The sequence below is a fragment of the Peromyscus eremicus genome, chromosome 23, assembly GCF_949786415.1.
Source record: "Peromyscus eremicus chromosome 23, PerEre_H2_v1, whole genome shotgun sequence".
NCBI classification, from domain to species: domain Eukaryota; kingdom Metazoa; phylum Chordata; class Mammalia; order Rodentia; family Cricetidae; genus Peromyscus; species Peromyscus eremicus.
In genome coordinates this window covers 39,013,984-39,030,836 of record NC_081438.1, presented here as the reverse complement: position 1 = coordinate 39,030,836, position 16,853 = coordinate 39,013,984, and the positions used below count along the sequence as shown (strand labels likewise).

Genomic DNA, 16,853 nt, shown 5'->3' with positions numbered 1-16,853 from the left:
TCAGTTTGTTTTATATAGATAATTTTGTGATTAAAGCCCTAATAGACCTTCTAATGCGATTTCATCAAGACCTGGAGGGAGGGGCTGGGGAGAGAGCCCATTGTGTAAAGGGCTTGCTTTGTAAGGATGACAACATGAGATTGGATCCCCAGCACCACATAAAAGCTGGGCACAGAGGAAGTACCTATAATCTTAGTGCTGGGAGGCAGAGGCAGGAAGATTCCTGGGTCTTATTGGCCAGCTAGCCTAGCTCAGTCAGTGAGCTCCAAGATCAGTGATTCCTTGAGGAATACACTTGACCTCTGGCCTGTGTGTGTGTGTGTGTGTGTGTGTGTGTGTGTGTGTGTGTGTGTGCGTGTGCGCGCGCGCATGAGTTTGGGGAGATGGTACAATGTTTCTCCGTGTACACTTAGGAGACTAGTTTTAAGTCCCTGCCCAGGTTCTTAGAGATTTAACGTTAAGGCTGTTAGCAGGTTTCTCTGGGGTCCCTGCTAGCTTAAGTAACTATCAGCATTCAAAACAAAACAAAAGCTCATTTAATAATAAAAAGGTTCAGTTAAGGCCGCAGTCAAGGACCGAGAGAGGAAACTACTGTTTCCTGTTAGTGAGTCCTTCACCTCTGCTCTGACTCAGTTGTTTCCTGGCATGAGGGGTGGAAGAGGCCATTTGCAGCAGCTCTGGTCCAGTCACCCTCCCTGTGTCAAACCTGGGGAAGAGGAGTGCTGCGGGACCCATCTGCCACGTGCTTTGTAAGTGCTCACTGCATGCCAGGCATTTATCTTCAGCCCTGCAGGCATTATCGTGGCAATAACTAACCCCCAGAGTTTGGCCTCAGGGATACTGGCATGTCTTACCTGCCAAGCTCTGCCAGGTCCGGTGCACATTGGATGGCTATGGCCCCTGCCCTGGAAGAATTTGGTCTTGTGGGTGGGTATGAGAGCATACTGGGTAAAATGGATTAAACTTGGTGACTAATGAGATAGTGAGAATGAGATGATAATGGGTCTAGATAGTTGAGTATCTAGACGAAGCTACTGACGAGGAGTTAGAGGTAGGGACAGACTAGGAGAAGAGTGGTAGTTACCCGAGAGTGTCAACGGGGTGGGCAGACATTTAAGGTGTTCCTCATAAGATGCAGTGGGCTGTTCCCTGACACTGGTGCCAGGTTGGGGTTGTACCCACCTCCTTAACTTTCTGGGTTCTATTATCTCCTGGAATATGGGATGGCCTTTAATTTCAGATTATAAGTAGAATGTAGGGAGGAGGGGTGATTTGTCTCCATAATAAATGACATTTACTGAGTTCCTTCACCTGGCTTATGATTTCACTTCACAACCTCCCGGGAACACAGCCACTATAGGACAAGGGCTGGGAACCAGATGGAATTCATTCAAAACAAAACAAAACAAAACAAAATGCCCAGTTAATAATTCAAGGGCTGAGAATCAGCACGAGCTCACCCACAGCTCAGTGCACGTCTTCAAAAACACACGTCCTAACATTTTATTTGGATATTTGAAACATGATCTGCTGTGAAGCCTGGGCTGGTCTCAAACTCGTGGTCTGCCTGTCTCGTTTTCCTGGGTCTGAGATTTCAGGCTTGTACCACTTGTGCACAGTGAGAGTAGATGGCAGAGCGTGACAGGCCGGGTTCAGGTGACACAGCCGTCCCACGGCCGGGGGACGAAGCCCTGGAGTCTCCGTTAGTTATTTACAGGGAGAGGGTAGGTGCCTGTGCTGCCTGGAGTGCTGTCCTGGAGGCTTCGGCCGAAACGATGCTTGGGTGAGAAGCACTGCTGCAGGGCCAGTACCCCTCGGGTCTCAGGAGCAGTGGTGCTGATGATGCAGTGGTGCTGCTGATGCAGTGGTGCTGCTGATGCAGGGGAGCTGATGATGCAGTGGTGCTGATGATGCAGGGGTGCTGATGATGCAGGGGTGCTGATGATGCAGTGGTGCTGATGATGCAGGGGTGCTGATGATGCAGGGGAGCTGATGATGCAGTGGTGCTGCTGATGCAGAGGTGCTGATGATGCAGGGGAGCTGATGATGCAGTGGTGCTGATGATGCAGGGGTGCTGATGATGCAGGGGTGCTGATGATGCAGGGGAGCTGATGATGCAGTGGTGCTGCTGATGCAGGGGTGCTGCTGATGGAGGGGTGCTGCTGATGCAGTGGTGCTGCTGATGCAGTGGTGCTGATACAGTGGTGCTGATGCAGTGGTGCTGATGCAGGGGTGCTGCTGATGCAGTGGTGTTGATGATGCAGTGGTGTTGATGATGCAGGGGTGTTGATGATGCAGGGGTGCTGATGCGGTGGTGCTGATGATGCGGTGGTGCTGATGCAGGGGTGCTGATGATGCAGGGGTGCTGCTGATGCAGGGATGCTGCTGATGCAGGGGTGTTGATGATGCAGGGGTGTTGATGATGCAGGGGTGCTGCTGATGCAGTGGTGATGATGCGGTGGTGCTGATGCAGTGGTGCTGATGCAGTGGTGCTGATGATGCAGGGGTGCTGATGATGCAGGGGTGCTGATGCAGCCGTGGGGCCAGAAGGCTCAGTTGGAGCAGGGTGGGGTGTAGAGAAACGGCTCCCTCCTGCAGGGATGGTTGTCGGTTGTCCTTCACAGGAAGATAACGGCAGGAAAGGCTGTGTGAAGGGGAGGGGCCGGGTGTCCAAAGGGGGAGGGCATTCTGTTGGGCTTTGTTCTTGATCTCTCTAGTTTCATTGTTCCTCTTATATAAGCTTTGTGTAGGAAACATCTATCTCCCGCTACAAAATACAGTACCCGCTTGAATTTTGAATTTTGGAATTGTAGGTATTTACTACACTGAGTGCCTAAATTTTTTGTTTTAAGATTTATTTTATGTATGTGAATACTTTGCCTGCTTGTACATCTGTGCACCACGTGCATGCCTGGTGCCTAGGAGGCCAGAAGAGGGCATCAGGAGCTCCACGTGGGTGCTGGGAATTGAACCCAGGTCCTCTGCAAGGGCAGCAGTTCTCTTAACCACTGAGCCCTGTCTCCAGCCCCTACACCTGGTATTTCTGTTTTGGAAAAGGCACTGTCAGAGTGACAGACACGTGACACGTTGGCCTGAAGACTCCCTGCCTGGCTGGCCTTTTCCTGGCAAGCTGCTGTCTGCTGTTGGGATGACCTGCCTGCCCTTCTCCTTCGTTCCTAGGAATCCCACATCCCCAGTCACCGAGCCCCGGGGCTGAGCTCTTGACTGTACTGAGCAACTCACTAGTTAGTGTACACGCCGTCCACTCCCTCTACTCACCAGTTAGTGTACACGCCGTCCACTCCCTCTACTCACTAGTGTACACGCCGTCCACTCCCTCTACTCACTAGTTAGTGTACACGCCGTCCACTCCCTCTACTCACTAGTGTACACGCCGTCCACTCCCTCTACTCACTAGTTAGTGTACACGCCGTCCACTCCCTCTACTCACTAGTGTACACGCCGTCCACTCCCTCTACTCACTAGTGTACACGCCGTCCACTCCCTCTACTCACTAGTGTACACGCCGTCCACTCCCTCTACTCACTAGTGTACACGCCGTCCACTCCCTCTACTCACTAGTTAGTGTACACGCCGTCCACTCCCTCTACTCACTAGTGTACACGCCGTCCACTCCCTCTACTCACTAGTGTACACGCCGTCCACTCCCTCTACTCACTAGTGTACACGCCGTCCACTCCCTCTTCTCACTAGTGTACACGCCGTCTACTCCCTCTACTCACTAGTGTACACGCCGTCCACTCCCTCTACTCACTAGTGTACACGCCGTCCACTCCCTCTACTCACTAGTGTACACGCCGTCCACTCCCTCTGGACTCACTAGTGTACACGCCGTCCACTCCCTCTGGACTCACTAGTGTACACGCCGTCCACTCCCTCTGGACTCACTAGTGTACACGCCGTCCACTCCCTCTGGACTTACTAGTGTACACGCCGTCCACTCCCTCTGGACTCACTAGTGTACACGCCGTCCACTCCCTCTGGACTCACTAGTGTACACGCCGTCCACTCCCTCTGGACTCACTAGTGTACACGCCGTCCACTCCCTCTGGACTCACTAGTGTACACGCCGTCCACTCCCTCTGGACTCACTAGTGTACACGCCGTCCACTCCCTCTGGACTCACTAGTGTACACGCCGTCCACTCCCTCTGGACTCACTCCCACCTCTGTGACACTTGCTGTGTCCCAGCTCTGTAGGAACTCTTTCCTCGTTTCTAGCTGCTGTGGCTTTCACGCGGCTCTGCTGCTCTTCTTCTTCCTGTTGTGACTGTGGCCTCTTCTCCCATGTCCTCTCTTGTCTCTAGTCCCCGCTCCTGTGCTCTTCCTGATGCACTTCATCTTGACCTCACTGGTCCCCCCTGGATGCTGACAGCAGGAGTGAGGTCCTTGCCACGCAGCAGCTTCTGCCCTAGGAAGGCTGCTGCCTTTGCACAGACTAGTTGGGGCTGGGGGGTGGGTGGGTGGAGGTGTTTCCTCTTAGCTCTGCCCCTCAGGGGCCCTGAGGACGAGCTAGCCAGCTCCCCCCTCACTTTCCTCCTCTGTGGTGATGGAGATCAGAGGGCAGTTGCCCCATGCAGAGAGTGCAGAGCAGCCCCGCACAGCAGGGGTGCGGACCGGCTGGCAGCTCCCACCTGACCCTCCACTGGCTTTATCAGATGATTCCAGAGTCCAGCTTAGACTTTATCCTTTTGTACTCACTGCTGCCAGCCGGCCCCAAGTCACGTGACTGGAGGACTGGGGCTGTTTCCCCAGCAACATGTGTGGCACAGTGTGGGCACTCCAGAAGCCCTTCTTGAAGGAGTGTGCAGACACCTGTTTACACCTCTCTGTCCTTGTTCATCTCTCCGCTTCTCTTTCCTTGCTGATGTGTATAGAGTGGCTCTCACAGTGGAGGTCTGTCTCTATTCGTGGTAGACTGTCAGTTTTGTTTCAGAACACCTGTCTCTTCCTGTTGCTCTCAACGGTAGTTCAGTGCAGAACACGAGGCTGGTATTTAGTCCTCATGCTCTGATGACTGCTAGTTGCTCTCTGTGTTTGAAAAGCGGCATGCTAGTCAGTGTCCGTCTCTGTTTGACATCAGGGCCGAGGTCAGTGGTGGTATGCAGACCCACTCAAGCCTCGTGAGTCTGTTGCTACACAGCCTGGAAGCCGTCACAGAGCCCCACAGTGAGCATGACATTGTGCAGGGATGCGGCAGTGAGCAGAGCAGTACAGAGCAGAATCAAGGGTGTCCTGTGGGACAGTGACAGAGTCGGTTACACATTTACTATCCAGCCGCAGCGAGGTGGAACTGAAGATGTAGAGAGCACGTGCATACTTCCCACTGGACGGGGACTGGCCACAAACGCCACCTACAGCGTGTTGAGCACGTCATTCAGAACAGTGCCCAGCAGGACAAGCCCAGGGCAGCCCTTGGAAGGCAGCCTGTGAACCAGCCTAGAAGGAATCTAAGGACATGGCTTACCAAGCCAGATGTGTGCACAGAGTGGACTGCGTAGCAGCTGCTAAGTAGCAAGCCGAGAGTCGGGACTGTCTCGGGATTCATGGCAAGTCCAGCAACTGCAGAGAGCCTGCACGCAGCTGCAAGGGCTGGCCTTGCTGGAGGGGAGCAGAGGCTTCATGCCGGAGCCGAGTCTAAAGGGCTGGACCAAACAACAGTCATTTACACAGCTGCTAGCGACGGGAGAGACCCCACGTGTGCTGAGCGGAGGGGTCGTCTCCATCGGTTCCCTTGCCGGTGCCCTTGACTGACGCAGGAAAGACAGTTCTGCATGCATGGATACACAGATACTAAAGCAGAACTGCACCTGACCACTGTCTGTCTCTTCCTCAAAACAGAGAACCTAAGTGAAGCAGGCCTCCTCTCTCCCAAACAACAACAGAAGGATTGCGTCGAGATACTAAGAGGCTTGAGCTTTTATTTTATTTTCTGTGCCAGACGTTGGCCCAGGGCTTGGTGCATGCTGGGCAAGCATTCTGCTACTGAGCTACATCTCCGACCTGCAGTACACTAAACGGCAATTTATTATTATTAGGTCTTCTTCTTCACTGGTCTCTTCATGTTTTTATTTCATTGACAGAATGCTTAAGTGACTAAGAATGCCCTAGGACCAATAATGTGATTCAACTTCAATTTCCAAGTGTCCTCTGGCCGTGTTGCTGTGAACTCTTCCCCAGTGGACCCCGTCACACTCTTGTTTCCTCGTCTCTGTCTTCTCTGGGGCCAGCGGTGTCACTAGCGGTATGCTAAAAACGCGGGTCGATGGCTGTGGAGCCGGACTGCACTCTGCGGAGTGAGATGTCGGTGTGACGCCCAGTAGACACCTGTGCGGCTCTCAGCAGCGTTCTTATTCTCAGCAGAGTCCAGCAATATGAACATGCTTTTTGCAGTGGTTACTTCGCTCACTGCTGTGACAAAATCCTAACGAGGACAGGCTTATTTTGACTCGAGTTTCTGGGGATTTCACTTCAGCATGAAAGTGAAGGCATGGCAGAGGGAGGGAAGGCAGGCAGGCAGAAGTGTGAGGCGGCTCTTGATCAAGAAGCAGAGATGGCACAGAGCTGAACGCTACCCCATCAACCCACTCCATCAGCCAGGCCTCACTTCTTAAAGGTCCACAACCTTCCAAAGCTGTTCCACTAACCAGAGACCCAGTGAGACCTGTAACCCACGGGAATCAATTTACATTAAACCGTAGCACTGCGGAAGAACTGTACTATCATAGGACTTCGCCACTTCCCTGAGGGCATGGAGCGTCATTCATTTTCCTCTCTTGTCAAATTCACTATCATTGTGCTACCTTCTAGGATGCCAGAAGGTAGCTCTGGTGAGCAGGTGAATTAAACCCCAAACCTGCAGGTGCATGCAGACAAAGGGGTGGAAAGGATGTAAGAGCTGGAAGGAAGGTGGGAGCACTCTGGAGTGCTCACTTCCAGGCGTGGCATGGCTTCTTGTGCCCTTGAACTCATAGCAGCTGGGATTATGTGCATGAGATTTCACAAGATTGACCCGTCGGCACTCTGTCATGGAAGGGGGTGCTCCTAGGGCCCCACTCTTCCCTGAGTTAATGGGGGAAGGAGGGGCCTTTTCAGTGGTGCAGTCATTGGTCAGGTGCACATGGTCCTGCCACCAACCCTAATGAAACTCTTTTATTGGGACACACACACACACACACGCACACACACACACACACACAAACACACACACACAAACACACACACACACACACAATGGGAGAGGGGGAGGGGGGAGAGGGACTAGTTTGGAAGAGAAGAGGGGTTAGTGGGAGTGGGTAGTTAGTGAGGGCTGAGTTTGACCAAAGTACATTATGTACCTGTGTGGGGATGTCTTAGTGAAATCCGTAGCGTGTATAATCACCATGTGCTAATGGAAACATTAGGAAAAGGGAGGAGCGCTAAACTCACACACAGCCCACGAGCCTAGAGCTGGGACAATGAATGTAGTTTGAGAGGAAAGAGCAGCTGCACACAGGGATCGGCCACAGATGTCAGTGTGGCCATGAACGGGAGAAAGGTCGGGAAACGGGGAGGGATGGTTTGAGAAAGAGGGAGGAACTAGGAAGTGACAGCGTCCCCACCCAGAGAGAGTCCATGCCCGGGCTGTGCTGAGAGCCTCGGAGGCTCCGGGTTGGAGGGCGGAAGCTGCTCTGTACTGACAGAACCTGCTGCTGGGAGACGCTCGCTTCACTTCTGGACTCACTGACGTGACTAGTCACACCTGGGGGCCTGCCGGCCTGGATAGTGTTTTCCCACAGAAATGCTTTGTTTATAAGACCACGTCAGGGCCGAGCCCTGCCATTGGTAATGTGCTTAGTGAAATGCTGACCTTTCCAGCTAAGTGGAGAAAGTCATCTTGGCTGTAAAAAGAAAACATTGAAGCTATGCAAGGAGTTGCGGGTTTAAGTCCTGTCCTTTAAGGAGAAGGTTGTAATTTTGTCGAAGTTAACTCTTCTCGATCTCAGGCAGTCAGTGGAGTCGGGCTGCTAAAGGCTGACAGGCGGCCGCAGGCTGTGCTGCCCTCTGTTGGTGATGGGCAGTCACTCTTGGCAGAGTAGTCGCTCCCTGTGTCCCTCTTTTTAATAGTTGTATCAGCCACGGTACCTTAGGGGAACGGACAGCCTCTTGAGTGAGGTGCTGCCGACGTACTTGTCCTTGATTAGTTTTTATTTTACCGTCTCTCTTTTGTTAGAGCTCCGCCTCAGATCAGACGTCCCAACCGGGAAGTGAGGCCTCTGAGGAAAGAGGTGGGAGCAGGCGCCCGCGGACTGGTGGGCCGAGCGCACCCGACATCCAAGAGCGACAAACCCGGAAGTCGGGACAAGGACTGCAGAGCGAGAGGGAGAGACGACAAGGCAAGACCGTGATTCAGACCCTGGCGGCCCGGGCTCTGGGGAGATTGTAATCGGTGTTGAATTTGCAGCGGTCCCTAAAGTACCTGCACACGCACTCACAGATGTTACAGATGTTACAGATGTTACAGATGTGTTTAGTAAAGTGTCGGTGGACCTCCAGTTCCCAAATAAAGACATGGAGACTTCTAATTAATTATGGATGCTTGGCCTTAGCTTAGGCTTGTTCCCAACTAAATCTTATGACTTAAATGAACCCATTTATATTAATCTATGTTCTGCCACATGGCTTGTTACCTCTCCTCCATACTGTATGTCCAACTCCGAGTCTCAATGGCTTAATCTACACACCTCAGATGCTTCCCAAGTTCCTCTCTCTCCCTGGAAATCCTAGCTATTGGCCATTCAGCTCTTTATTAAACCAATCAGACCCATCTTCACAGTGTACAAAAGGATTATCTTTCAATAGTAAAATGAATGTGCACACAGGTACAGAGGTATTTAGTAAAGTACACACACACACCGTGCGCATGCGCGCGCGCGCGCGCGCGCGCGCGCGCGCGCACACACACACACGTATAGATGTACTTAGTAAAGTGGACCTTTTGCAGCAGCGTCACACGAGAGAGAGAAAGACCAGGAGTAACCTTGGCTGTGGGTTGCTGGATGGCTCTGGCACCATTCATGAATCATGAATCATGAGACAGCCCCTCTCCCCTTTTCAGAGTAAGAAACGAAGGTACAGGGAGCTCTGGTCCTCAGAGTGAGGGCTGGAGTCTGAAGACCTCCCCTCCCCTCCCCCCACTCACTGGTAAAGTCTAGATTGGATTTGAGGAAAGAAATCCACAACTGAATAAATCTCGGGTTCTAAGTGTGACTCGTAAACCGAGGACAAGGCGACCAAGTGACAGTTGTTGATGGCACATGTGATCCTCTGGAGGCTGTAAATGACTTTCATTTGTAGTGTTTCGGAATAACTCTCCAAGGCCTACCCTCTCACTGACATGCTAAGTACTCAGACCATCACTGCAAATCAGCCCTTCTTCTTTCTGCAGCTGCTGAGATAGAAGAGGTACTGTGAGTCACCGCAGAGATGAAAGGAACTACTATTCAAAACCAAACATGGAAGTGTCACCATAGCGTGAAAGGTGTAGTTGTCTCTGATCTGACTACCGTAGCCACCCAGAAGTTAGCAGAGACTGGTTCCTAGACGAGACTGATTTGAAAATGAAGAGGGAGGATCATTGCGGATATTATAGACTTCTTTTTAAAAACATTTGGTTGGTATGTTGCAACAGGCTTGAAAAGATGCAATAAAATAGTCCGGGAAAAACCAGACTGTATTGCCCATAATAAAGATAGTAATTACCTTGAAAATACTTAGTTCAGTAAGTATATAAACATTTAGTTACAGGAGCTCCTACTTGGTAAGTAAGCAGTCTGGCCTCGTGGCCTGATGGTGTGTTTTCTGACGAGCTGTTTAAAGCACACTTGTGATGAGCAGGTGAAGGGACCAGAGTCGATCTGTTCCTTCCTGTTGGTCCCTAGCTGTCTCTCCATTAAGAGCCCAGGCGTAGGCACAGTGTGGTGGTGCACGCCTTTAATCCAGCATTCGGGATGCAGAGACAGGCAGATCTCTATGAGTTCAAGCCGACCTGGTCTACATAGTAACTTGAGGCCCTGCCACAAAAATAAACAAAACAAAATTATTTATATACACATGCTTGTGTATTCTCATAATCTAGTAGATTTATTACTTTGTGTATAGAATTCTGAGAGCCTTCTATATTCCAGACACTTAGCTTCATAGGTATAAAAAATGAGGATAAGAGGAATTTATTTGGGGCCCATGAAATGGCTCGGCAGGTAAAGGAATTTATGATCAAGTCTTGTGAAGGGTTCCTGGTCTATTGCTCTTAGCTTCGTGTGTAGGGTTGAGTGATAGAACGGCACATGGCAGCAGTAGGAGCAGCGCTCTCCCTGAGTCCCACGAACTCCGTTGTTGCCTCTGACTCTGCTGAACTGGGTGCTGGTTCCTTCGATTCCGTCTGTGAGCACAGCCTGAAGAGACTGGGACTGTGGGACTGGGCTTCAGAGGGTCATCACTGTGCACCTGAGTTGTAAATCATAATGTGAACAGTGTCAAAGTATTTTTTTAAATTTCTATTCATTTTTCTGTCATAAGAAAACACTTTTTATAAAAACATTATGGTAAATTTTGTGAGATTACATCTTTTTTTCCACTTCTTTTGAAACTTCTGGTAGGCTTCAGACTAGGTCTGAGCTTAAAGTGCTGTTTTTAAATAAGCACCAGTCATTGTGCACAATGATTTGTTGTTGAGACTGTGTTTCTTTTGAATCCTGAGGGCCACAGGGGTGTCTGAATGGCAGTGTGTACCTTACTGTGGTTAGTACGTTTTCCCTAGGTATGCACTTCGTTTTAGTCGTGAGTATAAGCTAATGAAGTGTACCTGGCTGTATGTCAGCACTCAGAAGGCCGAGACAGATGGTTGTGAGTCTGGTGCCATTGGGCAGTATAGTGAGACTTTGTCTTAGAAAAGGACCTCTGACTGACATCTGTCGGTCTGTCATTGCTGTCAGGAGTGGCGAGAACAGCCAAGCCATGCTGTTAGCATTGTTTGAATGGACAGGTGTCTTAGTCTGTTTGGGCTGATGCTGAAACACCAGGTCATTTTATAAACAGTGGGACCTCCGTCAGTGTCTGGTGATGGCCTCTACAAGGCCCCACCTCCTAATGGCAGTGTACTGGGGCCTGGGTTTTGATGGGACATTTGGAAGACTGTATGTCCAGACTGTAGCCCACAGAAAATTGAATTGACCGTTTTGTCATTTAAGCTTAGAGTCAATGTCGAAGTATGCTGAGAAATGTAAGTTGCCCTCTTTAACCTGAATTCTATTGAAAAGGATGTGTAGCTTTTGTCATGAGCTAGAGGAACATTGGTTGTTTCACCGAGTTAATTGACCATGAGTTATATTCTTGACAATATTTGAGAATCAGAGATTTATGTAGAAATAACAAATGTTTTTTCTAATTTACAAGGATATACTGAAAGTACATACGAGGGAGTAGAAGGAATGTTTTTATATTATCGTAAAAATAAATGTTGTATTAGGCTAGCTGTATTGGTGTAAACTAATCTGTGGTTAATGAGCAGTGTCCTTCATGATCCCATTATTCTGGCTACATGTGACTCTAAGCAGAGGGCAAGTTCACTCACTGGACTCACTGCTCCGTCATTCGGCCTACAGTGCATTGTCTCATCACATCATATATGGCAAATGGCCATGGCGAATGCTTTCCTTCTCACGGTTGGCTTCGAGACACAGGAATGAGGAGATGTGGGAACAAGACTGGGGTAGTCTGTTGATGCCTGCTGATTGACAGCTGCACAAATGAACAGTGACGTAAGAGGGTGCGTGAACCATAATTGTTATTTTATGAATGACCATCTCACATGGGGTGCTGATGTGTGTTTAAGAATTACTTTTCTGGAAAAAATATGTGTTCACATGTAATTCATGCACATACATTCACATGTGAGTCTATTACAGATCTGATCGACATAAGGCATATGCAACTATCTGCCCATAATTTAGAAATGACAATTGTCCAGTGCTCCCTATGGACTGCATAGAATGCTTTCACTGATTCAGGCCCACACTCATATCTCTGTTTGACCTGTGACTGCATTGATGGAGGAATGCAGTATAGACGTGAATGCTGATTGATAATTTGTTTTCATCAGTAAGATGGTAGTAAAGCCATGAAAAATAAAGCATCTTGGAATTTTACTCATTCATCCACAACTTGGGCAACATTGACAAATAGGATAATTTTCAAATATTGGAAGAATACTCATTTTTTTGTGTTTTTTTAATAATGTAAAAACGACAGAAATGGCATATGTGTATGTGTGCATGTGTGTGTGGTGTATGCATATATGTATGTGTGTTTGTCTAGGTATATGTGCCTGTGCATGTGAACACCAGTGAGTATGTGTGTGGAGGCCAGTGCAGATGTGTGTGGAGGCCAGGGCTGATGTGTGTGAACACCAATGAGTATGTGTGTGGAGGCCAGTGCAGATGTGTGTGGAGGCCAGTGCAGATGTGTGTGGAGGTCAGTGTAGATGTGTGTGGAGGCCAGTGCAGATGTGTGTGGAGGCCAGTGCTGATGTGTGTGAACACCAGTGTGTATGTGTGTGGAGGCCAGTGCAGATGTGTGTGGCGGTCAGAGGCTGACACCAGGTGTCTCTGTCATTCTTTACCTTATCTTTTAAGGGAGGAATATTACTTTAACTATGTAAAGGTGTGTTGCATTTGTTTATGTTGGATTTGTTTAATGATGTGTTGTTTTGCCTGCCTAAGGCACCTGATTGGTTTGATAAAAAGCTGAATGGCCAATAGCTAGGCAGGAGAGGGATGGGCAGGGCTGATGGGCAGAGAGAATAAATAGGAGGAATCTAGGAACAAGAAGACACGAGAGAACAAGGGAGAAAAAGGTGAAGATGCCCAGGGCCAGCCAGCCATGGAGTAGGACATACAGAATGGAAGAAAGGTAAAAAGTCCCAAAGCAAAACGTAGATGAAGAGAAACAGGTTAATTTAAGTTATAAGAGCTAGTGGGACAAGCCTAAGCTAAGGCTGAGCATTTGTAACTAATAAGAAGTCTCTGTGTCATGATTTGGGTGCTAGTTGGTGGCCCAAAAGAAAGCCTGCTCCAGAGGGTCTAGTTTGCTGGGCTGACTGGCTGGTGAGCTCTGGGGTCCTCTTGCCTCGCCTTTCTTCACTGGTTACAAGGGCACATTGCTATTTCCAGTTCTCCCCTGGGTGCTGGGCATCTGCACTCGGGTCTTCTTGTTTTAGTCTGTGTGACACTGAACTGTCTCCCCAGCCTCCAGTGGCGTACTTTTAAGTTGACTCCGCATTGACATGTTTACCTTCACTTTTGAAAGTGTAGTGTTGTGAATAAATAAAACGCTGATTGGCCAGTAGCCAGGCAGGAAGTATAGGATAGGTGAGACAGAGAGGAGAGGCTGGGAGGTGGAAGTCTAGAGGAGATGCCAGCCTGCCATCCAGGGAGCATCATGTAAGGGCAGCAGGTAAAGCCACAAAACACGTGGCGACATATAGATTAACAGAAATGGGCTGAGTTAAGTGTAAGAGCTAGTCAGTGGTAGGCCTGAGCTAATGGCCGAGCAGTTTAAATGATATAAGCATCTGTATGTTTATTTTATAAGTGGGCTACGGGACTGCTGGAGCTTGGCGGGACCGGAGGAAAAACTAGCTACAGTGTAGACAGTCAACAGCATCAAAACGAGCCCGAGCCCGAGCTTACAGTGCTCGCTGAGTTCTATGATGTGGTTGGTTCCACTATGACAGGGTCAGCATCTCACTCCACTCTGTCTCCATGAGATGGGTCATTTCCTATATAAGAGATTTAAGAAGCTGCTAGAGCACAGACAGTGATAATCAGGAAGTGAGGAGATTTTAAGTATATATATATATATATATATATATATATATATATACTTATATATACTTATATATATATATATACTTATATATATATATATCTGTGAGGTTTGGTTTTTAGTGTGTTTTACTACTGGCTTATGGAGTTCTTAGAAATTTAATAATGGCCTATCATAAGGCAAAAAGGAACAGTTTCTGTAGTAACCCTTGTAGCTTTCTTGCCATAAATGTGTCCATGCTAGGTCAAGAAAGAACACTGGCACCTCGGAAGTTGGGTGCAACGGTCCTGCTGGCCCCCAGTCTCTGCCCCCCCTCCCCCAGAGTAGCCGGCATCCTGTCTTCTGACGCCCAGTTAGTAGCATCTGGTTTGCAGCCCTCTGTTCTTGTGAACTGGATTTTTGTTTCCACCTTCTCTTTCTTTCTTATTCTTTTCTTTCTCTGATTAGTGTATGCTTGTGACATTCCTCCGTGCTTTTGCAGATACTGTAAGTTATTCTCATACTTACATACTATTACGTACAGTTAAATCTGTTTCCTTGCTAGTAGATTTTGGGTTGTCTAGTCTGGATCTGTTGAATAGTGCCAATTTGGGTAGATTTTGTTTTTCCTCTTTGTGTATATGCATCCGTTTTTAGTGAGTTCACCGGGGTGGAGCGGTGGGCTCATAGGAGATGTGTAAGCCAGCCATTGGGAGGTCACACCAAATAGCTTTGCGAGCGGGTGTTAGCAGTTTGCCCTGTAGCTGACAGAATGCGAGCTGCAGGTCTCCACACTGTTGCCAGCGTCCAGCATGGCTGGTCTCTTGAAGGTGCCTTGTAGAAGTACTTTATAACTTAGGGACTGAAAACGGTTCATGTGTGTATTGGCTCTATTTTGATCAGTGATGTGTTTTAAGAACTGGCTTATTCTGGCCATCAGACATTAAATCAGCCATCCATTTTTTTTAGTCTCACATCAGCTAATATGTAGTACTGTGGGTTTTCATTTGTGTAATCCTGCGAAATTTTTATCTCTGTAACTGTGGCTGAATTGCACATATGTAGGAGTTGGCACTATCTTTTTAAAATCCACATTGGTTTTCTTTTCCGATTTATTATCATCTTGGTCTGTGAGAGATGGGCTCTTAGGATAAGGGAAGGGTGTGTCTCGTCAGTGTGTTTTCCTCAGGGTGAGCTCCTTTACTGGGTTGCACCCTTGCTCAGTGAGCATTCTCCAGTCTCTAGATTTTAGGATTTGTCTATTCTTGTTGAGCTAAATTTTTCCCAGTTTCAAGGCTATCAAGTTGCCAAGGGTTTGTGAGCTCTTGTTTAAATGAGGTATTTTATAAACAGAAAATTGAATGTGAAATCTTAGTAACCATATTTAATTTTTTTCTCCTTTTTCCTTCTAGCCATTCTGTACACTGCAGAAGTGTAAGCCAGAACCCAGGGAAGCCATTGCCCCTGGTCTGTTTGCCCTCTGCAGCCTGGGATGCAGCTCACATTATGTTCTCTGCTCAAAACCTTCCCCTGCCTTCCCTTAGCCTACTGGCCAGTGTCCCCACCAGTGCTTACAAGGCCCGGCTGGCCGGCCTGCTGTTACCTCTTTGATTGTGCCCTCAGCCCACTGCTTGGGGTGCTTCTGTGTGCCCCGTTCTTGGAACGTGTGAACACAACCACTTGACACGTCTGCTCTGGATGTTCTAACCCTAACTACTTCACTATGTGTGACTTGTGGACTGCGGCCTCTAACCTCAGCCTAAGCCTCGTGAGGGAGGGCAGAGGTCTCTGTCTGTTTGCTTGGTTGCTGTATTCTCTGTGCCTAGAATCGAGTGTGGCACGCTAAACGTGGTCATAAATACCGTGTAAAGAACGTGCATAGTGGTAAGCATGCAGCTTGCTGGGGATTTGTTGTTACGATCTTGGGTCTCTCTCGGTAGGACAGTGCAGGGCACTGCACCTGGATCAGTAAGCGCTGTTTTGCGTTTATCTGCCTGCTTTACTTTGTGGAACAGTAGGCTATGGTGAGCTGCAGTTTGGGGGCTTGTCTAACATTTCCTGCGTTTGCTTCTGCTGCGGGCTGGAAGCAGCCCCCATGTGCAGCAGTGTGCCCCGGGAACAGGCTGACTGCAGGCGCTGGCCTGCAGCTGGAGCGCCTAGGCCGCTCTTCATGCTCAGACAGGCTGCAGACTGTGTTCTTCGGCTTTCTCATCTGTGAGATGGAAGGAAGAATACCTACTTCATTCCTCTTTTGGAATGAATATGCTGATACACGCTAAGTTCCCAGGACACTGACACAGAGAGCGGAGTGGATGTGGGAGACTAATAACGACATGAAAAAGATTACACAAAATTCGTATTTTACAGAAGAGACTATGGGGCTGAGCGATGACTCAGTGTAAAAGCACATATTGCTCTCCTAGAGGACCTGGGCTTGGCAACTCCAGCTCCAGGAGGATCTGATGTCTCTGGCTTCCTCAAGCACCTGCACGCGTGTGTGTACACACACACACACACACACACACACACACACACACACTTAAAAATAAAATATTTTAAAAATATAATTGATATATTGAGGCTGAGAATGTAGTTCTGTGTTAAGAGTGCTTACCCAGCATTTATAAGGCCGCGGGTTTGATCCCCAGCACCAAGAGAAAGAGGGAGGGAGAAGGGAAGGAGGGAAGGATAGAAGGAAAGAAATAATGAAGTGTTCAAGAAATTTTGCACTAGTTTTTGGCCACTGGCCAGGCAGTAGAGAAGAGTAAGTTGGACATGGGAAAAGCAACATCACAGAACGGACCACAGGCCATCTACAGTTCAGCCAGACGTTCTGTTCTTGACTGTACATCGTCACTGCCTGACAAGAAAGTGGGTGTCTTTGTTGAACAGGAGCTGTTGTTAGGAAATCCTGTGCTGATCTGAAATCCACCTCTCCTGTGTTCATACTGGCCCCGGTTCCTCTTCTACAGTGACAGAGCGGCTGGTGGG

General features: G+C 48.8%; 1 protein-coding gene across 7 annotated transcripts in view; it reads left to right on the top strand.

Annotated features, from left to right (window-relative positions):
• Positions 1-16,853, top strand: part of Katnal1 (katanin catalytic subunit A1 like 1) — a 55,348-nt gene that overhangs the window by 18,962 nt on the left and 19,533 nt on the right. For all 7 annotated transcript variants that reach the window (XM_059249227.1, XM_059249222.1, XM_059249225.1 and 4 more), the window contains exon 4: positions 8,233-8,395. In XM_059249227.1, the coding sequence (XP_059105210.1) occupies positions 8,233-8,395 (163 nt within the window). The remainder of the gene's footprint in view (positions 1-8,232; positions 8,396-16,853) is intronic.